The 25930-nt window shown below is 41.2% G+C and overlaps 1 protein-coding gene across 2 annotated transcripts in view; it reads right to left on the minus strand.

Annotated features, from left to right (window-relative positions):
- Positions 1-25930, minus strand: part of UNC79 (unc-79 homolog, NALCN channel complex subunit) — a 194234-nt gene that overhangs the window by 55590 nt on the left and 112714 nt on the right. Inside the window, exons 25-33 of one of the 2 annotated variants that reach the window (XM_035728282.1) lie at positions 24939-25121; positions 24179-24341; positions 21509-21658; positions 19708-20925; positions 13809-13916; positions 10356-10472; positions 7678-7761; positions 4108-4210; positions 1691-1831 (exon numbers count right to left, since the gene is read on the minus strand). In XM_035728282.1, the coding sequence (XP_035584175.1) occupies positions 1691-1831; positions 4108-4210; positions 7678-7761; positions 10356-10472; positions 13809-13916; positions 19708-20925; positions 21509-21658; positions 24179-24341; positions 24939-25121 (2267 nt within the window). The remainder of the gene's footprint in view (positions 1-1690; positions 1832-4107; positions 4211-7677; positions 7762-10355; positions 10473-13808; positions 13917-19707; positions 20926-21508; positions 21659-24178; positions 24342-24938; positions 25122-25930) is intronic. The other variant, XM_035728283.1, reaches the window with a different exon arrangement.

Here is a 25930-nt window from a genome sequence, read left to right on the forward strand (position 1 = left end):
TGCTAAGGGCTGTGGCAGCTACTTTAAATGTACCTCTCCACCCCCCTTCTCTCACCAGTCTAGCCAAAGGCAGTAGAGATTTAAATATACGTATATGTAAGCAGGTAAAAACGTATCTGCTACTGTTCTGCCTTTACTTATCTTCAAAGCTCACATCTTTTCATCCTAACAGCCAGCAATGCTTGAACACAGTTTCTTCCAGCTTTTGTTAAACAAAACCAAAATAAAACCCCCTCTCTGTATCGACTACAACTTAGATCAGCTTTTTCAAGGAGATGGTAACAGATGAGAACAATAATTCTATCTGTCCTGAATCTGAAAAGTACTGATGGTAAGAATTGTGGCCTTGCATTAATAAAAACTCTCAATTCCACAAGCTGGTAAATTTACTCCAGGATTGCTATGATTAGGTTAAAATCAAGGACTTAAATAAAATATTTCATCTTTTCTTATCTCTCCATCCCCACTGTTCATCACTGCACACTGGCTATTTCTAGGTACTAGAGGTGGAATAGTTATACCATCTCCTAAGGATATACACTCTTAAGGACACTACAGAAAAATGTGGGGCAAGGGTGTTAAGGGTTGAGAGGTTTTTAATGCTTTCCTGTTTAATTGGAAATCAGTATTTCTTCTATAAAAAAAAAAAAAGATCAACTTTAGCTCCATTACAATTCATTCTCTTTCCCTCCCTCAAATACCAGGAATTTGCGGAATTCTGTTTTTTTCCCTACCTCCTCCATAGAGATCTTCCCTAAGAAATTGTTTCCATCCTGAACTTCTACAGCACTGATCACTCACACTACTTGTTACAGCTCTCAATCACATCCTACCTTGTATGGCTCCTCAGTTATTCCATACTGAGCCACTGAGCTCTTCAACTAAGCCACAAATCGCTAAAGAGCAAGAGCTCAGTCTAAAGCCCACAGCCAAAAGCCCCTGGTTCTGTGCGAGAACAGACTGGGAACATAGTACATTCATGTGGAATTTCATCCAGTCTTCTATAAATTAGGCATACCAGGACTACAATTTGTTACTGAATTTGAACTTTACATATACCCATGAAATACATCACCTTCTATCTAATGTCCTATCCACTAAATGGAATGTTCTCAACATGAAAATTCCCAAAGTAGCTAAGTTTAATCTCCCCTTATTCCAGCTGAAAGCCCTGTTCCCAAAAAATGTCCATCCTTCCCTTTTCTGAGTCAGAAGGGTAAAACTATACTCCATCTTCCCCTCCCAGGACAATGCCTCAAGACGGCAAGGTGCCTAGAGAACCCATCTTAAAACAGGTAAGGAGAGGTAATAATATCTAAATCTTATAGATAATAATATCTAAAACTTGTAAGCTGTTGAACTATGAACTGTGCACAGTTCTGGGTACTGCCCCATACATTATTAGCCCAAGTAGTAATTAAGAGCAACAAATAGGAGATTTTTCTTAGTGCAATTTCCTCTAGCATCATTCTGACACCATGACATGGTGACCCATGACCCAACACAGCTTGGGAATTCAATCCGAAGTTTGGTACATTCCAGTTTTAAAATTAGTCTGAGTTCATCCCACAAATATCAAACATCTAAAAGGTTACTGAACGTTTTACTTTTGAACTGATAGTTTTTATGTCAAGGTATAGAGTGAATAAGGCTCCTCCTTCCTTCCCAACAGAACCGAAGCAATATTCACCTTCCCACGGACTGCATTATATCCAGCAACAGTGGGGCTGCCAGATCTGGGCTTAAGTGAATGAATGTGGAGAGGACCACAATGGCCAGCCCAAGGGTTTCCTCGTCATATTCTTCAAGAATGGCCCCACAGTCATGGCATCTGTGAAGAAAACAGAGGAATGCTGTCCACGAGAGCCAGCAATGGTTTCAAGATATAACAAAGTATATAAAGCCATTTCTCAGGAGTCTTGGAAAAGTCCCCAAAAGGAGGTCAGTGGCCCCACTCTCATGATACATAGTGGACTGCAATACTACCCTCCTCCTAGACACAGAAACAACACACATGACAGAGATCAGGAAGGTTCTTTAAGTCACTGAAAACGTTCAACTCACAATTGTCTGGCCTCTATGGACATGAATTATTGGTTCTTTTTACAGCAAGCGCCAGGCAGACTAACAGTTTGAAGCTTCTGGTTGAGGGATTTTAGGCATGTAAAATTATTGCTAGGGATAGTCAGTAACTAGATATTTTTTTCATTTGTTGAAATTAAACATGAAAAATGCCTAGATGCAAATGGAAGCTTTCCTGTGCTCTCGGATTGAAAAATGTCCTATTTGTGGGTGAGACATGGGGTAGTTAAGCCAAGAGAACACTCCAGAAAGCCTGGGGAGTCTGGATCACAGTCTCTTCTCTACCACTCACTCAAATCAGTCTTAAGAACGCACCACGCCTACTGAGTGTAATAGGTAAAGACACAGTGGCACCTGCTCCTAAGTAACTTCCAACTTACTGATCTTGATAGTATCTAATATGGGTCCAACTTAATTCATCTCAGCCAAAGCCACAGCCCTTCTATTCAACCACAGCCAGACAGCTTTGTAAAGTGAAGGGAAAGTCTACTGGGAATAGCGAGGGAACTAGAGCTAAGATCACTATTGAGAACTTTCCGTCTGGAGACTTCCTAAATACAAACTCTATCTATGAAATCCCTGACAAATTGACCTTTTTGAAAAATAAAGGATTCATATCTGCAACTAAAAAAGAAGAGAAATGGAGTGCACACAAAGACTGGGACTTGGGGGAGGACACAAAACGGGGACATTGTACCAAAGGAGGCGCCAAGGACAGGCCTCCAAACACAGCAAGGTGCTCCCCACATGGACATTCTAAGGCAGCTCTCCAAGGCGGGCACCTTCGCTTCTTCAGGAATGACTGTTGGCTGGGGCCAGCTGCACAGATCCTCACGCCAGCCCCTCGTGCCTCATATTCTTCTCCCTTTATCACAAGCCTACCCACTGCATCACCAGGAAGTTTCCCTAGCCCAAAGGGATCTCTCCAAACTTGAAATCCTGCAAGTCTTATTCTTTAGCATATTCAGTACACAACGATTTGTGTGCCAGACAATGTATAGGGAGCTTAGAGTATAAAAGACAGAAGAAAGGGTCACAGTCCCTGAGGAACTCACAACCTGTATGTATACACAATGACACAATTAAAACACAATGTGGTAAGTGGTAGAACAGAAAGATGTCATAGATACTACGGAAACTTGGAGAATGGTATGACTAATTCTGCCTTGTGTGTAGGGGGAAACTCTGCCTTCAGCTGGGTCCTGAAGCATGACTAGGAGTTCACCAGGCAGAGAAAGTACAAAGAGCAGGACACCTATGAAATCACAGAAGAGAGAACACATCAGGCATGCTCTGGAGAAGGTGAGGGGGCTGGGGCAAAAGCTCCAGGTGAGGAGCAGTAAGGCCATACCTTCACAGTCTAAAGGGTCTTTTGTCATAAGCAAAGGTATTTGGACTTTATCCTCTAAGAAATCTGGGGATACTGAAGGTTGACAAACCGCGAGGTGACGTACCAGTTTGAAACTCAGAGAAAGGATTCTGCTGGCAGGATGGGAGTAAGAATCAAGTCTCCATACTTAGTCCCATCCTCACAATTTGAAGCTTATAATAATCAGTAAGTGGCTCTGATTTGCATTTGTCCGAACTGAGAAAGGAACATGCCTTGGCATAAACAGATGGTGGCCATACAATGATAGGACATTTCTAAAATAACAATGCCCACCCAGGGGGCGCCTGGGTGGCTCAGTTGGTTAGGCGACTGCCTTCAGCTCAGGTCATGATCCCGGAGTCCCGGGATCAAGTCCCGCATTGGGCTCCCTGCTCGGCGAGTAGCCTGCTTCTCCCTCTGACCCCCGCCCTCTAATTTTCATTCTCTCTCTCTCTCATTCTCGCTCTCTCAAATAAATAAATCTTTAAAAAAAATAATAAAATAACAATGCCCACCCACGCTTAGCGCCACAGCCCCTTGACGAACAAGTTATGACTTAAAGCATAACACGCCTCCTCTGATCCTTTCTCACAACCGTGGTGAGCAAACGCTCAGATTCGGTAAATCTGGTGAAGAAAAGAACAGCGTGAGCTTACTTGTCTGTCATCACCGTCGGCTGCTCATCTGTGAATTCTTCCGGGGCCGGCACAAACATACTGACGATGCTGGGGGCCGACAGCAGGCTGGATTTCGTAGCGCCTGGGGAAGCAGCAAAGAGACACCTGGTGAATAAAGGTCTGTTTCTGGGGGCCAGGAAAGCCCCATCCTCCTCTCATAAATCCTCCCAAGATCACACTCACGGAATGTGATGGGATCAGCTCAACGCATTGTGAAAACCCCTCAGGGGTCAAATGAGTTCAAGAAAGGCTGATTTGTTTCAAGGGTAAAATGAATTCAAGAAGGACTGTGATTTGTTTCTGTTTGTGTGACTTTTAAGAGCTAGACTCCCTTTGCTTCTTGACTTCGAAAAAATCAGAAAGAGTTCAGTGTGCCAACAGGGGATTTTGTCAGGAAGACAAAATAGACAAAGGGGGAAATCTATTCAAGAGCACCTTTAAGTGAGTTTACACAGTCCTTATTTGCTAAGCATACATGGAAGCTGCCCTTACAATCCTACGTTTCTAAAATCACCAATGCCTACCGACCCTAAAATGCTACTAATTTGAGAAGGGAATAAGATCCCAGAACTCTACACACATAAGCAAGGGGAGGGGTTTGAGCTAAGAAATATCAGAACAGCTTTTTGCCTTGGAAATTAATATCATAAGCCCCAAAGCAAAAGACTTCATTTTTCAAACTGAAATATTTACGAATGAAAGATCAAGTGTTTTGAAGGAATCATCTAGTGACTTCGGCCAATCAACATCACAGAGTTTAAAACTTTGGGTTTTGATGCCTTCAGAGAAATCTAAGGCAGGAATCTTGGCGACATGCTCTAGCAATGAGCAAATTGTTCTCTACTAAGAAAACAACCAGTGCCAGACAGAGTCAGGAAAGAAGGCAGAAAAACTCAGGGGTCATTAAAGAGTTTGTTTCTCATCAAGAAACTAGAAATTTAGTGCTGGAAAACAAAACAAAATTGTATGATCTTTCCTTAAATAGGAGAAAAATAATGATTCAGAGAACCAGTTTTTAAAAGAAGTAACATAAAAATTTTAGAAACCTAGCAAAGTGGGCAATGTGTTTCAATCTGAGGGAGAAAAAAAGGGTATTGAACCCTTTAAAGAATGAAGATGCTGCCAGACTATATTCCCTTGACTGATCAAAGGCTACAAAGTGTGTTTATGAGAAGCAGGAGACCTGCAGACTCAAATGGCAAAGGAAAGTATCTAAAAATATCTTTATGTCACTTCCAAAGATCCCAAATGGGTATCTAAATTTTACTACAATATTTACCAGCTATCTCTGAGTAACACTCTTTTCTACCTGTACCTCAGTATATCACTAACAAGGATCTCCAATTGTTTCATCAAGATAGTGCTTTGAGGGCGCCTGGGTGGCTTAGTTGGTTAAGCGACTGCCTTCGGCTCAGGTCATGATCCTGGAGTCCCAGGATCGAGTCCCACATCAGGCTCCCTGCTCAACAGAGAGTCTGCTTCTCCCTCTGACCCTCCTCCCTCTCGTGCTATCTCTCATTCTCTCTCTCTCAAATAAATAAATAAAATCTTTAAAAAAAAAAGATAGTGCTTTGAGGGAAAGCAACAGTATTTATTACAAGCATAACTATATTTTGATTAACAACAGAAAAGGCAAGAACTGGGCCCAAGATAAAAGGAGACATGCTTAATTGTTAAACACTAAGGTAAACAGCATGAAGTTGCTTCAAGCAACCAAAACACAGAAAGTTTAAATCTAATATTCCGCATTTCTTGAACATTGATAGACCATGTCTACCAGATGCCAAAATGTCTATGCTAAAAGTGGAAGAAGTCATCCCATAAGATGGTGATACATATACAGTCTTACTGGAAACAAACACTGAAAGGAGAAAAAATTATTGAGTCAAGTCTTTCAGAAGACTCAATTACTATTAAATAGAATTACCAATTACTATTAAATAGAATTCACAATTCAAGTCAAGAAAAGAGTAGAAATCAAAGTCATTTGGGTGGTTTCAAGCCAATAATTACCCAATACAAATGCCAAGAAATAGGTATTTCTGACTATAATAGCTCTGTGAAGTTGTTTATTCACACGACAACACAAAAGGTGTCATGCATTATCTATGGCAATCATCTATAAAAGTTATTGGGTGCTGGCTCCCCTATGGCAATATTAGCTAAAACTGGATTTCTGAATATGGCTAATCATTTGGGAGCAGAGTAACATAGACGAAGAAGGTGGGAAATGCAAAGGAAGCTACGGACCTCAGCTACCTTTTGTTCTAGTTGAGTTACAAAGAAGTCTGCAACATTAAAGGCAGTCCCATCATCCCCCAGTTGTGGGCAATACTTCTGATGGCACCACTACCCAAAGTGTACTCTGTATGGAACTAGGAACAGAAATAGAAGGTTCTTAGAAGCTTGGATAAAGAGGGAACCTCCCCCAAAGTCCAACTCCAAAGCTGGAGATTTTGACCAAAGCCCCTTTGGGACTCTTAGAGATAGGAGGCATTGTAAAGGTTTTGGTTTGTTCAAAGGATGCAACCACCCATCAGTCCCTTAGCTGCATCAGTGGACTTCTTCAGTTTACTGTGAAAGAGACTTTATCTTTCTGTCTTTGTTCTCTTTACCTTATTCCATTTTTGCAGCTACTAACTTAGTCACTGGATCGTGGATGAGCAAGCACCAGAGTTGTCTGACCACTGACTTCTGCTCATAAAAGTTTTTCCCAGACCCATAAGTGAGAAGAGTCTCATCATCTACAGGAGTTAAAATGGCTACTCATTACCCAATAAATGTTAGCAAAAGCTGAAGATAAAGATCTCTTCATTCCTAAGGAAAATCAGAAGAGTGATATGGTCCTAAATAATAAGTCTGCTTAATTGAGGGAAGTAGCTAAGAGATGCAGTCATAGTTCATTTTTTGGTTTTTGGTTTGTTTTATTTTTTTACAAATGATAATTAAGCTGCTTTCTGAATTAAAAAAGAATAAAAGTAATGATTAACTAGCCATGAGATGAATTTTGAAAATACATATTCTGATGATCTTGGCACAGATTTATTCTCAGCTTACTCCAATGGGCAGCATAATGCCACAAGTATATTTTATGCGATTTCAGATTTCAAAGAAGCTATTCGTCTGTGATCTCAACATTCTAGAATGAACACAGATAAGCTGGACCATGTTCAGAGAAGATACACAATAATATGGACGGCTGATATGTATTAAGAGGAATATCAAAGGACCCAGGGACATGTGGTCTAGAGAAGATTGAGGAAGTAAGTGATGTGTAGCTATTTTCAAACATCTAAAAAATTATGTGAGCAACCAGACTCATTTTAGGTGGCCCCAAACAGAAAGTCACGATAAGGAAGAACTTTCTGTTGATAAGGTTCAAAGAGGAGATGTCAGGCATTCCCAGTCCCTGGAGGTGTTTGAACAGAGACTGGATCCACTTCATGGAGCTTCTGAAGAAGAGATTTCAGCACCCGCTGGGTGACCAGATGATTGACATATACAGTGTCTTTCAGCTCGTACAGTCTGAGATTCCACAACTCAACTAACCTCTCATTCTCAACGGCTGTCCCTCCAGGTCAGGGTTTAGGCACATTGGCACATTGCACTGGCGTTTCCCAGGCTGTATCTGTTCTGTGGATAAATAGAACATTTCAGTCTTCAATGCAGTCAATTTAGCACAAGTCACAATACAAAGAATTTAACCAATAACCTCATGGGCCATTTTTTGGGGTCATTGTTATTGTTGGTTATTAATATGTACAGGAAACATCCTAGATTTTTGGGTAGGGCTGTCTGGGGTTTTACTACAAAACTGCCATTCAGGTATATGCAATGTAATTAAAAGCAGGAGAGCATCTAAAACCGCCCCCCCCAAAAAAAGTCTGGATTCTCTTCCTCCCCACCGAGAAAGCTCAAATACCATTATCTTCTGATATGAAATGTAAAACTGAAAGGCTAATGTCACAGCCATGAAATAAATGTTTTATGCAAATCAGTAAATACATAAGCGATCGTTTGGGGTAATGGCCAGAAAGGTCATACAGAAAACATGTGGAACTGGTAGCAAGGAAATGGCAGGTGTCTCCCTTAGGGCTCAGGACCAGGGGTGAGGTCAGCCACTGAGGGCTGAGGAACAGGGGTGAGGAACAGGGGAAGACACAGAGGAGTGTGGCTTCTGGAACATGTGTTTCCTATGAAAGATGAGACGAAGAAGCAGCCATCGGATGAGCACGGGTGGAGAAGAGGCAGGTATTCACTGAGCAAGCAGGTGCATGCTGAGGTGAATCGATCATAACCCATGTCTTAGACTGCCTCTCTCAGTGTTGACATGATTAGATTTGTCCCTTTGGAGACCAGTGAGTCACTGAATCGACATATGTGCTATAAAGTGGCATGCCACCTAACAGTGACCTATGTATTCATTGACTCTCCTGTGGTCTTAGATTTGGGGAGAACTTTTCATGGCACTAATCAAAACAAGGGTATTGAGATGAAACTCTAGTAGGACTTGGTGACTAGAGAACCAATTTGGAGAATGGAAAACAAGTCCAGGAAAATGGGTGAAAGAAATTCAGACAGCATGTAAATGGTAAGTATTAAGTGAGAAACCAGAGTGACATGAACGAGACTGAAGTCTGGTGAATGTGAAAAATTCAGTTAAATGGGTTATTTGGCATCATGTAGATTCTATTTTTAGATTAAAATTTGGATTGGAAATTGAGATCTAGTTGCCTTTTTATTACTCTACTGAAGCAATCAAACTCGGTTGGAATCGTAATCTAAATCTAAAATGGTTAGCTTAGGCTGAGCTACTTGCTACAGAAAATAGAAGCATGTCAACCTAACAAAAGGTGGGCATTTAATTATCAGAGAACTAACCAAACCAAGGCTCCCATTCTCAGTTCCTCACATAGCTTCCTCCGTAAAGAGAGAAACAGAGGCAGTCCTCTTTGGTGTGGACGCAACGACTCCACCCAAACCCAGTCGGCTGTTGAGGCTGGTTATCCTGTCTTTCTCCTTGACTCTCTTGCCTGTTGGCTTTTGGCCATTACATTATTCACTATCACTTATCACCAAAAGGAAGACAAAACATGAAACCTTTAAAACGTTAAGAACCCTTATAAAGGCTGGAGAGTTGAAACTGTCAAAAGTAGGATTGGGTATTTTTTTATGGGACTTAATTATCTAGCTCTCCTTTTTTGGAAAAACAACGGATGGGGGTGGGGGAGATAAGATAAAATGTATGTCAATATTGTGGTTTTGAAAAAATAAGTCTGTCGATATTTTGGTTTTGTGGACGTCATAATTCCTGGTCATAAAGAAGGATATTAAAATAACAATCTCACATAACTATGGCCAGAAAGGACTAACCACGATACTGAAGTAGGTCTAAGTGTTGACCCCCAGAGCCTGTCACAGTAACAAACCATGACATTTTCGTAGTGCATGCATGTTGCAAAGTGCTTCCACATGTATAATCTTGTAACTCAAATGACCCATTTAATTAAAAAAAGGAAAAAAAAAAACACGAAAAGCAGGCACTCCAAAGAGCAGGATCGTGGCAATACTACCGGCTTGGAAAGGAGTACGTGTGCAGAACGTGGGAACAAAGTTCAGAAAATGCAGAGTGATCATGTTTGAAATAGACATGTCATGGCGATCGATTCTTACTTTAAAATTGAGGTTAGATGCGGTTCCACCATATGAGCATGAGGGTGTGCGGCTGCAAGCTGGTGACCCTGCTGACTAAAACACAGAGCTCATATTCCCAAGCCTACTGGCAGATCATGACGTCACTAAGCTACATTCGTTATTATTAGTATTACTGTTAATATGCCCTTATTTGGGGGAAACTTTACAAAATAGACACTATTGATAATCTGGTGTTTCTGTTTGTTTTTTTAATTGACATCATGAAATCACAGTTCCATTCCCTCCTTTACACATTGACATCACTTAACCCCCAGATAGATAACCTAGTATCTGGAATCTGGGTCTTAGAGGAAAAAGAGTTGGACCAGCCTAAATGGACAAACAGGTGGCTCTAGAACACTTGGAAAGTTTAAACAGACTTGTTCATTACCTTCAGGTTTTTTTAAAAAAAATTACTTGAATCACAGAACACAAGAGAAAATCTAATCCTTCACAAGAGAGCAGAGGGGACACAAAGAAAGTGGCATTTAGCTAATCTGAGAGGTAAAACAAGAAGAAAAAGCTTGACCCACCAGTGTCCCAGTTGCTGATGTTATGGGGGGCGCTAGACTGATGTTCCAGCTGTCGCCTCATTAACTGGCTCATTGTCAGAGCTCCCAGGGATCCCCTTTTCGTCTGCCTATCCTGAGCTATATGGAGGAAATTAGGACATGATTACGAGGGGGAATAAATTTCCACCGCACACAACGGCTCTACAAATCCATAGAGAATCTTAATTGAACTTTCATTGGCTATTTGTGATTGCTCGGTAAATTGTATGCTCCTATCCAAAGGAAAAAACCTAAGGCACGTTGCTGTTCCGGGTGCCTTTCTTCCCTCGTAAAGAATGAAAGAGTGCCTATGAGCATTTATCTGTACCCTGTAAATATTTACTCCAGTTACCACAATATGATTACTTTCATTTACTTTTTTATTTATATACTCCACTTTGTTCCAAAAAGGATTTAAGGCAGATAATACTACTTTGAATTTATAGCTTAACTTTTTTTAATGGAGCTTGTTCATACATAGTTTCAGGCTCCATTATATCCCCATGAGTCCGTGTGTGTGTGTGTGTGTGTGTGTGTGTGTGTGTATTTTGGAGTAAAATGACACATATCAACCCCAGTTTTTTGAGAGAGAAACTGAAGCAAATGATGCCACGTTACTTGGGAACCAACTATCAAATGAGGTAGTCGTAGAAACCGAAACATGTTGACTCCAAAGTCAATACTATTTTTAATCTTTGTATGAGCCGCCGCCTACTGTTTGGGAAATGCGAATCGAATCACCTTCCACAAGTGTATTCTAGTACAAATCTTTGTTTTAGGGAGTAGTGGTAACATTTTTATCCTTCAATTAGGCACTGACAAATATCCCACCAATGAAATGTCAAGTTACGAGCATTTCCAAACCAGAAAAATAATTAAAAAAAAAAAAATTCCTGCCAGTAGACTTTTGACTAAAAAAAGCAATCTGCCTCCTATACCCTCCTATTCCTCTGCCAGGGGTCCCATCAGTCCCTGCCCCCAGCCCAGTGAGAAAAGCAGAGAATCACTGATGTGCCTTTTCTACATGATCCCAAACTCCTGGACACTGGAGAGCGTGTGGTATTCACTCTCTTAGGAGGACAATTTCAGAAACTGAAGCTCTTTAAGTACATGCTCTAAGAGGGGATGGTAGAAACCGGGATGATTGTATGGCCCCTGGAAAGCCTTAAATGTTATACACAGGTTTCACAATCACTGTACCAAGACGGTGACTTCGTGAGATGTGAAATCAGTTATAACATTTTTAATGTAATTGGCATGCTGTTTGATTCATGGTAGTCATGGCATGGTTAGCTACAAAATGGTCAGCCGGCAAACTGATCCAAAGAAGGGAGTGTGATGGGAATTCTTGTGTTTTGGAGCCCATGTTGACTAAATTCACGATAATGACTACACCAACCAACACGGAAAATCTCCGATTCTTGTTGATTGGTGAAATTCAGTGTTACGACTCACTTGAAACATGCAACTTCAAGTCAAATGCAAAAGCAGAAATCTTGTAGAAGACTTAACCAATTTAAAAATGAGGATGCTCAAAGGAGGACTTAAAACCTCTAGTGATTTCATAAGTTCTCCGATTCTCAGTTGTGTGTAGACAGAATTCCCTGAGAGTAAAAACCCTTAATGTTCAGCTCAGTGTGTGAGGTGCCTGGCATGATGCCTCCAAGAACACACCACCAACAGCCATCCAAGACATGCTTTTAATGGAGAGAAGGAGGAAGGTGGAAATCTACTGATGCACTCTGCTGACTCCAGAAAAGCTAGAGTCAGTTATGACTCTAGGATCATGAGACACTGGATATGCTTATTTTATGACACATTTAACTAGCACTGAAGTCAAGCTGACTTAGTCACCCTATCTCAAATTTCACCCAACTTGGAATTCTGATTAAAATTCACTATCTTCCTTTTTTTTTTTGAATGATTCACGTAAATTAGGAGGAGAAAATATACTTTTATGATTCTAGTATGTGGGCTTACCAATGGGCATTCTATCACATTATCAAATAGATTTTTATGATAAAAGAACAATTAAATCCAGAACTAGCTGTTCTTCTTTGCTACCAAAAGGGCAAATAACTGTTACTTGAAAACACTTTCTTAGAATTTCTGTAATCTCTATTATAAGTGAAGTTGAGTTATTCTAAGGCAGTGTGTGATACCAAAAAAGAGCAAAGATTTGCCAGTCAAACAGATCTGGCATCAATCCCCTGTCTCTATCACACAGTAGCTACCTGACTTTAGGCAAGTCATTTATTTAGCCTCTCTGACCTCTGCTTCCTAGTCTATAAAATGGGGTCAGTAATATTTGCCATGTAGGGCTGATGTCAGGATTGAGTAAAACAACCATGTGTGTAACCATTTGGCACAGTGCCCAGCACGTGGTTAAGTGTCAAATAAATGGGAACTATTATTAACTATTATGACTATGAACTCCTCGAACAAGGGGTGTCTCTTATTTATTCACCTTGGGTCCCCAGTGGCAAGCACAGTGCCTGGCACCCAGCAGACACTTAATAAATAGTTGCTGAATGAATGAATGCATGAATGAATGAATCATGAAGATGACGATGTTGTTCCGTACTACCAGTCCAGCATTTGAGTTATGATCTTTATCTGGTTTTCAGGATCATCCTCATTTCAAAAGATGGTCAAATGAAAATTAACTAGCTCCTCATGCAGCATCTACATGGAGCACAAAATAGACCAGCAGCTGGGACGAGGGCTTGCAGGAGCTGCACCTCCGTATCACTGACTCCTGCTGGGAACCTCCCAAGCTAAAGTCTCTCAACTGGGCTCCACCGAGGTAGGTAGGCCCCCCTACCTTCACCTCAACGGAACTCATGCTCCTCAAGGACAAAATCTAGGACCCAACCACAGAAGGCAGTTTCAAAATAGTTGCCCCCTACAGATCTTATAGAATTTCATGCCATTTTTATTTTCAGATCCAAAAGGGCTGGATTCAGTCATGACTCTGGGATCATGATCTATCTGTTACATTTATTTTGTGATAACCTAGATAAAATTTTGTCACTGATGGAAGTGATTCAAATGAAACAAAGGGGTCCAATGTAAAATTCTGTCGTGAACCATGCTTTTCACTTGTCCCAAAACTAGTTCTAGGCCTTATGTTTAGACTAGTCATCAACAATTTTTATTTTTTTGAATTATGAAATTCAGTGATTATTCCTTCACAGATTGGGATTCTTGGCCAATCAGTAATGGCACTGATTTATCAAACACTTGAGATGTTGACAAAACTGAGCCTGTGCCTCAGGATCTCTGAAATCTTACCGCCGAGTATCCCCCAGGAAGCCAACACGACGTGTATAAAGAAAAAACCCCAACACTGGGAGTGTGAACATTGAAAACAATGCAGCAGATATTATCCCAAAATCAATATACAGGTGAAATGATCACCAAAGGAAATCTTACTTGATATTGAGGAATGGCTGCTTGTTTCTGGCACACCTGCTTCTAATGTGGGGGCAGATGAGGATTCTCGTGGCATTTCCAAAGTTGAAAGTCCTTTAGTAGTGGGATCTACAAACAGAAATATTATTTAAAGCTCAGGACGTTGATTAAAAAATAAATTAAAAAAAGCAAGTTCAAGAACCTTCTCCATATCTTTTCCTTCCTGCCTAATACACCCTTTCAAAACATTCTATGTGTTCTGGCCCTACCGATTACTTTAACGGAATTATATACACGCTGGTTTCCAAATTCCATGCAGAGATGCTTTCACATTACATTCTGCATCTGTGGCTATGCCTCTCAGAGATTAACAAAAGCACAGTTACAAAGCTAAAGCTCAGCATGTCCCCACGGCATGGCCTTGAGCAGGTCACTTCACCTTTCCAGAAGTGAATTCTTTTCATCTACTACCTAAAGATGCTTACAGTTCCTTCCACCTACATCATTCTACCACTCTACCTCTTCCTGGCAATATGTTACTCATTAATTACATCTCAAGTATACAGACAGTTCCTCCACCAGAAGGTCTTCAAGGAAACCCCTCCCCCCAAAAATACAAATGAAAAAATGGATCATGTGATCCTCTTATGTAATCCCAGGACACCCTGTCCTTAACCTTTCTCAAATTTAACACACTATAATGTAATTGTCTATTGACTTGTCTACAACCTTTGCTAAACCGTAAGTAATTTAGGAGCACTGACTGTATCTAACTTGGAATAAATACTATGAATGCAGATTTTCTATTTTATTAGGTGAGCAAGAAACAGACTGTATCATTTGCTCCTTCTATTTGGCAAATGTATCTAAGAGGAAATATTTTCTGCATACACTATCCATCAGTAATGGGAAACAAGCTGTCCCACACTATTCTAGGTAGGTTATCCTTTAAAACTTTTGAAAAGTTTAATGGGGGCGCCTGGGTGGCTCAGATGGTTAAGCGTCTGCCTTCAGCTCAGGTCATGATCCGAGAGTCCTGGGATCGGGTCCCGCATCGGGCTCCCTGCTCCTTGGGAGACTGCTTCTCCCTCTGCCTCTCTCTCTCTCTCTCTCTGTCTGTCTCTCATGAATAAATAAATAAAATCTTTAAAAAAAAAGAGAAGAAAAGTTTAATGGTTTATCATAGCAATCCCTGCCCCCCAAATTCTTTACAAATCTCCTTGCCATCTTAAGCAATACTATAAAATGAACAGAGTGAGCAGCCTGGAGTTACCCTATAGGTGTCCACGAATGTCCCATGCTATAATTTGGGGATGCCTCCCTAAATGACTTCAAGTTCTCAAGCTTCATGATGATTTTGTCTCATTCTTTTCATATTGTCAATTTTTTTCTTGTCCTAGAGCAAGTCACCACACATTCATGCATACATACAATTGAAGTATGCAGATGCTATTCTATCTTTGGATGATGACTAAATTTGTCAGAAATAAAAGTAAAATCAATCTTAAGTGAGAAGCTGGGAGGAAAGTTGTCGAGCACTGATGCTGTTTTGATTCTCAGAGGTCTTTCTGAATAGATATGGTTGCCAGATTAATCATTTCTTGATGAAAAAAAAAAGTATAACTGTTTCCTGAACCCTCTTGAGTAGGCACAAAATAGCAACATGTTTTAAATTACCTTAGTCACTAAGATATTAGAGGTTAGGCTATTATTTTTCTCTTAGGTATTCTCCCCAAACCACTAGTTCAAAACATGAACAGTCAAAAAAATTTAAGATTAAATAAATAAATAAAAACATGCACAAATCTCGTCTCTTCACCCTCATCTGCCTCTGTTTCACGTATGCTGCTCCTAGAGCATAATACTCCCACCAATAACGTAGAATGAGAAAGCTTAAAGCTCATCTTCAAGAATTCTTTGAAGATCATTGAGACTTTTAGAGTTTTGCTAGGCTTACTAAAATCTTTGCTGTTATCTTTAATTTTAAAGAAATGTCATTACGATAAGGTACTTGGTAATAATCATTAGTGTACAAAGATTCCACAAGCCAGGCAATTTTTGCTCAGTCCTAAATCATTTTATGAAACCTTCCATTTGTATACAGTTTAAGACAACAAACATTGGAACAGACCTATATGCTTAGCTTAAAGTATTTTTATTCAGTTTTTATAGTGATGTGCAGAAAATGTCATAACTATTTATTCATTCATTCATTCATTCATTCATCAAATATTTGCCAAAACTCTACTAGGCACTTGGGATACAATCAGTGAACAAACTAGGCAAGAATCCTTGCCTTCAGGAACTTTCATTTCAGTGGGGAGAGACAGACAATAACATACATAAAGGTAAAATTGTATGTTAGAAGAGTAATTCTCTGTAGAAGAGAGACTGAGAAGAAGGGATTCCAAGATGCCAGACAGGGGTGGAAAGGTGGGGTGTGGGTCCAAACACCTCCTGGTGTTTGATCAAAGGATCAACGGAAGGGAGAGAGGGAGCCAGGCAGACATGTGAGGAAGACAGGCTGAGGGAGCAGCCAGCACAAAGGCCCTCAGGTGGAACTATGCCAGGAGCGTTTAAGAAATGGCAGGGGCCACTGCAGCTGTGTAGAAGCAATGAGGTGAGAGCAGCACAAAATGAGGTCCGAGAAATCATGAGAATCAAGACCACAGAGCACTCCAGAAATATCAAGGACCTGAGCTTTTACTATGAAAGAAATGGGGAGCCAGTTGGGGGTTTTAATCAGAGGAATGGTATCATCTCATGTCTTAAAGTATCACTCTAGCTGCTGTGTTGGGAAGATATGAAGGCAATAAGCGTCGAAGGCAGGGGACCAGTTAGGAGGTTACAGTCACTGACCCAGGTGAGAGGTGTGGGGCTCAGAGCAGAGTAGAAGCAGGGTACATAGTGGGGGAGGGGACCAGATTCTGGATATATTCTGAAGGTAGATTAAGATGACCAGACAAAATGGAGGATGCCCAGTTAAAACTTAGTTTCAGATAAACAACGGATAACTTTTTACTATGAGGACATCCCATGTAATACGTGATAGACACGGCTCCAATTCTTCACTCCTCCCTGAATCCATGCCCTATGCCGAGTGACTTAGAAGGTCCCCCCTCATAAGAGGCAGGGTATATTTCCTTCTTGACTTTGGTGATTTGTTTTGGCCAATGAAATGCTGGCAGGCATAACATGACCAAAGGCTTGAAAAGTGCCTGTGCAATTAGACTTGCTCTCTTGTGCCTCTGCCATCACCATGAGAAAACATTCCCAGGCTTCAAGGGTCCCAGGAGGAGGTTGGCCACCCAGCCCAGCTCAGCCTAGATTAGCCGATCCACAGTGACCTACAGACTTAGCATTACATGTTGCTGAGATTTTGTGCTCATTTGTTACATGGCATTATTCCAGCAATAGGCAACTGAGTGAACTGTCTCAGCATACAGACAATATGGAAAATCATAAAACTAGATGAGATCACCCAGACAGTGAGTGCAGACAGAGGACCGAGACCCTCGGGCACTCCCTCCTTAGGGAGAGAAGGAGGAACCAACAAGAGTTTGAGAAGGAGTGACCACTGACGAAGCAGAAAACCAAGAGAGTATGGTCTCTGCTTTAATCCTGGAATCAATAAGAATTCAGGCAGAAACAGCTTAGACGAGAATGAAAAAAGAGCCAGGAGTCAAACTGTCACCAGATAATTGTCATCAGGGGTCAGTAGTATGAGGTTCAGAGTTTAGAGACAAGGTGGGAATGGTCTGAAAGGGGCAGCGGTGAGCAAGGAAGGGGCCTACCCCTCACCCAATCCCAAGGGCACAAGGCAGTGAGGAAAGCAGTGTCCTTGGGGCAGAGCCAGGTTTCCACTAGACTACGCATGAAGGGAGTCGTCAGATGAGAGAGCATACATGGGATTTTGCTCATGAAGGATGGAGGAAGGTTTCCAGTAGTTAGCATAAGGCAGGACAAAAGTTCAGAACAGAAGATGTCCAGAACCTCATGGATATTAGAGGAGTGACCTGGGCCTTCCTGCAGGGACTGACATGAACACAGGGAAAGTGCATGATGAAGTTGGACCTGGTGGCTCAAGGTGATCAGCAGTGGCGAGGCTCTGAGTTTGGAAGGACCAGAAGCGTAGCTGTCTGGGCTTCCCTTTACTCTGGCTGATAGAGGCAAAAAGGTCTAGAGAAGCCTGTGTCTTACTCTGAGCCCAGGCCTCCTTCCAACACCAATAAGGGAGGGAAGATAGATCAGGGTGTCCATGGGAGGTTGGACACTATACAGATATAAAACTATTATGACAGTATACATATATTACATACATTTTAAAGACATATTATCATAATTGTCAGATGCTTTCCTCTTGTTCTGATAGCAAGTGTATTAATATGAAATCCATCTCCTCCCTGGTAGCCTGGGGAACAATATGATATAGGATGGATAAAGGAGGCAACACACACACATACACATAGGCACACACACACACTACAACCTATACATCACACACACCCATTGTGTAGACTTACATAGCGTTTCTTATATACCCACTCTATAGACCTTGGATGGTTTCTTATATATCCACCCTACAGACCTCTAGAGTCTCTAGGTCAATGCTCTCCTCCATTTCTATGTAGCCACTTTCCTGGCTCCAGACAATAAAGAGGTATTCCAGTTTCCCCAGAAACCTTAAACTTTGTAATCACCAGGATCTTATTCTTCCACCTGCCTGGCTGGAGCACGACCCTTTCCAAATATACTAACGTTCATTCAACAGATTTTCACAGAGCACCTTCAAGGTACACAGCTCTGTGCTGGGAGGGAGAGCAGCTAGAACTCTCAGGGAATGCCCGGGGCAAATAAAAGATCTGAATCTCTTGTCTTAGGAGTTGGCTTTTGTATGAAGCAGTGGGAGAGGAAGGATTAGAATCAGGACAATCGTCCTGGTCCCGCGACTGCCTATCTGTGGGCCCCGGGCACATCACTTCCTTAGAGTGTCCGTCTCTTCTTACAGAAAAAGACAGATTTTCCACTACAAGTCTCCAAGTCTCCAAGATCTTTGCCAGTCCTCAGCGGTCCACAGGCTAGGAATCTACTACAATGACCATTCCTGGACAATTTCATTTTTTCTAAAGAGTCACATTCTTTTTTTTCTTTAGATCTGAGCTGAGACACAAAGTGTTGAGTTATGGGAATACTGCAATAGGCTGTGTTTTAGGATGAGATGGACTATCGGCTTGCTGCTTTTTCAAATGCTCTTTCTTAAAAACTGTGCCTCCAAGGAAAGGCGAGAAATGACACCTGAGGCAGGAAATCCATGAGCTGTGACAACCTCACCATCAAGCGGTGCCCATGGATGAGGGTCTAGGTTGCAACTAGGGGGTTTTTCAGACACACAGTGTCCACCAGACTGCTGACATTTGGTCTGAGTATATAATCCGCTGTGGATCCTACCGGACTATAGTCAATTCTTGACCATTTCAAGCACTCTTTGCTTTATTTTAGCACTTCATGTTTATTCCTTCTTTGGACTATCTATCAAAGCTGGCTAAGGCACGGAAAAACAAAGAAGGCAAAAAGAGTTCAAATTAATGACTTTTGCTGTTTGAGGAAGGCTGAGATGATGTCCGGGATACCTTGATATGAATTAACCACGGCCTCTTCTTGCCAAGGATGGTCAAGAATGGACTGTTAGAAGTTGAGAAACAACAAATACGGAAATATTTATGGAGCCAGTAAAACCACATCTGAATCCAACATGCTGTGGTAAGCAGGAAGGATTCGGAGTGGACTCTGAAACAATTATAATGTCACTCTCTGACATCATAAGATTGAGAGTTGGATGCATACTCAGTGCCGAGACCGGAACGAGAAAGATGCACAAACCGGCGTGTCAGGCCGGGAGGAAGAAGAGAGATGAGCTTACCTGGGTCTTTCTGTTCTCCCAGCTTGTCTAGAATGTTGAAGGAGATATCCAGGTACTCTCTCTGGATGGCACTGACAGCGATCTTGCGCTGTTTCCTCTGCCGGGGAACAATCTGGATCTTGAATTCGGATTCCTCCGCTCCCTCCTCTTCTGCCTTTCTCTCGGGATTCTGTTCTGTGTCCGACTCGGCGCTGGTGTCGGGCTTCTCACTTTCCGTTGGGTTCTCGGCATCCTCGGGGACTTTGAGGAGGACAGTTTTTGCCCCTGAACTTGGCACCGGGCCACCAGGCTTCTCCTCCTCGATGCTGGGCTCGGGGCTGTCGTCCAGTGACACCTCAGGGAGGGCATAGGACTTCTGGAGGAGGTCTCGCTTTTGCTTAAGTGTGAGCGGGCTGCCACAGGAAAAGTCCTGCGACTCCTCGGGCTTCGAATGTTCTTCGGAGTCTGCGGGGTCTTCCAGAGCGACGCGGGCAGAGTCCGTGGCACCTGTTGACTGGTTATTTCCTGAGTCCTTGGAAGAGAAGTCTTTGGAACAATCCTCCACACTTACTTGCACAAGAGGAGTTGTGCTGAGGCTGAGGACGGAAGGGGGGCTGGGGAGGGCATGGGGGGAGGCAGCGTTTTTACCAGAGGCACCATCATTTCCTTGGTCCATGGTCTCCTCTTCCTCATCACTCTCTACGATGCGGAGAGGGGGGAGAGGCTCGAACACAAGGGAGTCGCTGTCAGACGTGGAGAGCACCGAGCACTTTTCAGGCCCGGATGTGGAGTCGGAGGACAAATCTATCAGATCTAAATCCTCCTTAGGAGCAGGCTTGAGAGGAGAATCCACTTTGACCTCAAATGTCTCCATGCAGTTTAACCTGACTTCAGGTATCACAGGCCTGCGGGTTTCTTGGAAACTTTCCGTTGCTGGGTTCTCGGGGCCCTCGGGGTCGTCGGGCCTTGTAGCTGAATTCTGTCTGGGCCGTCCGTGGTCATGTCTCTGCATGACATAAGCAGCATGGGCGGGAGGCTTATCTAGGTCACACCGGTCTATGCAGGACTTCCTCCGGTGCTCGTCTAATGTAAACAAGAGGGAGTCTGCATTCCCTATATCAAGAGATTTTTGTTTTAAAGAGCGCAGCTTTTTTTTCTGAATGCTTTCTTCTCTCACACAGTGTAGAATGCTGTCTTGTAATGCACCCGTTTCTCTATATTCGGCCAGTTCTATTTCACCTGATTGAAACAGAAAGAGCTAGTACTATTTTACTTGGAGATGCTACCACTTTTTTCCCCCTCATACTTGGGCATACAACTGGCATAAATCATAATCACAATCCCAGCTCCAACAGGAGGGAACACTGACTCTCTGGCCAAGTTTTTGGAAAGTTCTTTCTAATTTCAAAACCCAGAAAACTCTGGAATGAGAGAACCCGAAATGGCAGTTTAAGATCTGATTTCCAAAATCAGGCTTTGGGATAATTCCTCAGCTCTATTCATTTGTGCACAGGAAATGGGACCACTTTGGGGCTGAGGCAGATCTAGAAAACTGTATTTAAATCGTGTGGAAGAAAAGCAAACATTTTGCAACAAATCAAATCAAGCAATGGCCCTCTCAGACGATCATGACGTCAATGATGTATCTGTCAAGTCACGTATATATATAAGTGTGGATATATATATACTGTTTGTGCATACATATATATAAAATCAACGGTATTAAAATGTGTAGTAACATAATAAAATTAAGATTTCACCCCAAACAAACGGTAGAGTACAACATTTCTGCATAAAATTACTAAGAGGAAAAAATTCATACTTCTCTGAACATTCATCTCAACCGGCTGATATTTCACCATTTTGCTGCCGCCTATCCTTTTCAATCTTGCAAAAAAAGTTTGAGACTCTTTATTGCAGGGTCCAGTAGGTGTATCATGAATATCAGATTCATCAAAAACACTATCTTCTTCTAATTGGGGAGAGAAAGTTCAAAATTACACTTGGGAGGTTACTCTCTCTTAGGCTGTGTCTACACAAGCATTTCAATGAAAGCATGAGGGAACACAGTGTGGGCTGGTTTCTACACCAGCTCAAGATCTGGCCATAGCTTTGGTATTTCATCCCGATGTCAAATTATCCAAATGTTGACAGAGCAACATGTTACAAGGCTGCCTCTCATTTTCCATGTGACAACTGGCAGCATTTTCAAGAGAGGCATCTCAATATTCCAAGAGGGCCTTCGTGCGGAAATTTTTTCCAATGCTCTCAAAAATCGGGTAACACACCCACTTTGGGGTCTGTGACACTCCTTGAACATGCCTGCTTTGGGTGAATTTTCAGGCTAATTTGGCAAGAGAAAATTAAACAAAATGAGTAGCTCTCACCCTTTCCAAAAATATACATATGCCTTCCTGGGATGTGAGAGCTGGCATAGACACAGCCTAAGAGTACATGCACCTTATACTTTGTGAATGCAAAATACTGTACTCTACATTGGGTAATGAAACACACAACACACAGAAAAAGCTTAGAAAAGCCACTGGTCATTTCAAAAGCTCCACAAATGATTATGGACTGAAAGAGTAAACGAAGGAAAAAGAAAACAGAAAATAACATCCCCCCTTATTAAAGTTAAGACCCTTCTCTGTGGAGTTTGCCATGTGCAACTATTATGCATCCCAGAAAGACTCTCTGACTCTGAGGACCCTGAGGCTCCGTAAACAAACCTGTCACTTAGAGTGCCTAGAAAGATTAGTTCTGTGTACTCTTTTATCCCTATTTGGGCCACTTTTAAATCAAAGATAAACCCAAAAACACATTCATGAGGAAAGGGTTGCTATGTTGCAACCCACAGAGGTCACTTAATAAATGCTTTTCTTTCATCCTTTGGAAAGGCCAAAGCCCTGTACAAAGCAGCAAAAAAAAAAAAAAAAAAAAAAAAGGCTACAAAAATGCACTTCATACCACACTAAATGGAATTAACCTATAATTCAAGGTGAATATCACTGAAATCATAGTATTTGGCCTATTTTATATCTACCTATTTGACAAAATGAGGCTCAGGTGTGATGATGACTACTTAAGATTTCTTGAGTATTCAGGGAGTACAAGGAGGGAGCCAAACTTGGAGGAATGATCCCATCCTACAACACAAGACTCTACAACTAAGTGAAATCTGAAGCAGCAGATGACAGATATAGTGATCCTATTAATCTTTCTTTAGTCAAATAAAAAAAATGAGTGTTAATGATCAAAATGATACAAAACCCCCAGTGAACTTCTGCAAAGATGACAAAGCCTATCAAGTTCCCATGTTCCCAGGGAGATGCAACACAATGATCTGTTTTTTTTATGTCCTCTAAAAAATATAGTCCCTTTTGAAAAACAGTTTTTCAAAGAAAGAGTTAATGTGACTTCCAATTCCATGATTTTGAAATAATTCTCAAAATGTCCTGAATGAGAGATGGAAGGACTTCAAGATGGCTCCTCCCATTCAGGAAGGCTCATTTGAGATTGGCCCAAACACTGAGCCTGGATTGAGGACATATATAGTTTAACAGGATCTATCCCATTTTTCCAGAAACTGGGACCTAAGCTGGGAGACAAGATACTCTTCAGGAAGGATCTGAATGGTACTAGAACTTACAGTTCCATCTATGGCCAACCCAGATTCTTGGACCTTTTAGAACTAAATGAACATTAGTTCCCATCCATCCTAGTGAGATATTTCCAGAGCAGTCCTACCAAGTCAGAATCTACTAACACCACAAAGCGTCATGGGGGGCACTTGGCTTTCTCCCAGGATTGGATTAGATGATGTCACCTTTTACAAATCTAGACTTGTGAGATACACTAAAGACATACATCTTGGCTCTTCAGCTCTCACCTGAAAACATCCAGGCTGGGATTTTACTCTATCTAAAATTTCATTTGCCTGCCTCCTTTGCAGAAAAGCTCTCAATATAAAAAGTGTTGCTACTGTAAATAATTTAAACCTACACAGAGAAAAAAAGTCATCTTGGTTGCCTTAAATCATTTTCTCATTGAACAAGGAAGCTAGGAAGAAGCACTTCAGCAAATTTAGACTCCATTCAAATCTGTGAGCACAAAGTTCGGGAGCAAACTAGAGACGACAAAATCATGGCTCCAGCGAGTAAAGATTTACTTCATCGCCCAAAGCAAGATGCTTCCAACACATGGGGAAAAGCCTACAAAGGCTCCTTAACCAAACAGCAGACCATTTTTTTTATAAAACATTTCTTATGAAATGGGCTTCAGAAGCATATCAACTATTTCTCTCGAATGTTCATTTAAAGAATTAAAGCGGCGACATTCATGGGAAAGTTGGAACATTAATGAAGCAGTAGGTGATTTTTTGATTCCAGAATGGTATCCAGGGGCACTCCACTATCTCCTAAGGAAAACACTGTCCAGAAATGTATTACATACTTAAGCTAAGGTCGGGATAGAATTGAGATATGTAAAGTACCTTTTTCTTTTTCGCTGTATCTGCTTATGTTACTGTTGTCACTGTACAAAGGTCCTGCCGTGGCCTGGGGCTTGCAGCTATGATACTGTGCATTGAGTGTATTGACTGTTATGTGAATCAGATGCAGCAGGACCTTGCTGATATCACAGTCCCGATATGGATACTGCTCAATAAAATGGAGGGAGAAAAATATAAACGGTTATTTAAAAGGGTAAGTTTTTCCACGTGATCTTGCTAGATGCTTTTCTCAGTATTTCTGGGAGATAAAGAGAAATATACAGAGAAGCAAAACCAGAAATTTTTATCGTGGCATTATCGGGACAAGGGACCCTAGTCCCTTCCTCTTGCACCAAACCATGGATGGCAAGGCGTGCCAGATCACAGTTACAATTCCTTTCAAGAAAATTACCTGGCATAAAAATCTGGCAGATGAATACAATTTTAAATATCTTCCTCGCTTTCTGAGATAATAATTCATACACAGATAAAATAGGAGATGCTGAGCACAAACAGATTGTTGATCTCAATCTCCTACAACTCATCGTTTTTTGTTTTAAACATTTGTAGCATATATGCTGGTATGGTCTCCCTTGCCGTCGATATTCCAATGGCTCTTTATTTCTAAACACGAGTTGAACATATGATTTGTCCCCTGAAGGTCAAATTACTATCCTACGAAATTCTCAATTTAAATCCCTCAAGCGTTCTCCTCTCTAAGAGAATCATTCTAGCCTAAAAAGGAGTGACCGTCGCAACTCACCTTGTAAAGGATGACAAGCAACGCCTTCAACCACATCTGCCGGATGTGAGGTTTTAGGGACCAGAGGGAGCAACGAGGTGGCTGTTGGAAATAATGCCGTAGTTGAGGACAAGAGCAGTATTTGAGCACCTGAACCACCAAGGGGAGAAGGTGTTTTCCCAAGTTAATGTTATAGTCCATAACCTGAAAGAGGAAAAATATTAATAACTGAAGGAAAACTATAAAGAACACCCAAAAGCCTAAAGGAATATGTGACCCATCAAAACAACAGGCAAAATATTTAAAAAGGCATCTCACAAAATGTTAACAGTAATGGCCAGTGACCCTAAAGGGGGAAGTTAAACCTTACAAGAAATAGAAGAAACTTGCAAATTAAAATCACTTTATCCACTTAATTATCTAATTATTTGATGTATCTGCTAAATTATCTATGGAGAATAATGCCTTATTTATTAAAATGTTCAACTAAACTATTAACTAGAATTAAACTAGAATCAATGAAAACACCTACTATTGGTAATCACTGAGGAAAATGGGCATTCTCAGACGCTACTGGCAAGAGTATTACTCAACACAGCCTTTTGGGAGGGCAATTTAGCAATATCTATTCAGAAGTAAGGAAAAGTACTTAGCCTACAGTAAAGAAATTAAATGTATCCTAAGGAAAAAATCAGACACCTGTTCCAAGATGTATACATAAAAATATCCAGCCTTATCGTCACCCCAAATTGAAAATAGCCTCCATGTTCAACAATATAAGTTAAATGAAAGATTATTTGTATGACAGTAGGATACTATGTAGCCATTAAATGGGATATGATACAAATTTATTTACAAGATATCGACTTCATAATCAATTTTAGGTTTAAAAAAGGTTACACGTATTTATCAATATGTATAATATGATCCCATTACTACAGAAAATGTGTGCACACACATATACCTATATATATGTATATATGAATGTAATAAATTTGGAGCCAGCAATAACA

Source organism: Zalophus californianus, chromosome 6 (genome assembly GCF_009762305.2).
Source record: "Zalophus californianus isolate mZalCal1 chromosome 6, mZalCal1.pri.v2, whole genome shotgun sequence".
NCBI classification, from domain to species: Eukaryota; Metazoa; Chordata; class Mammalia; order Carnivora; family Otariidae; genus Zalophus; species Zalophus californianus.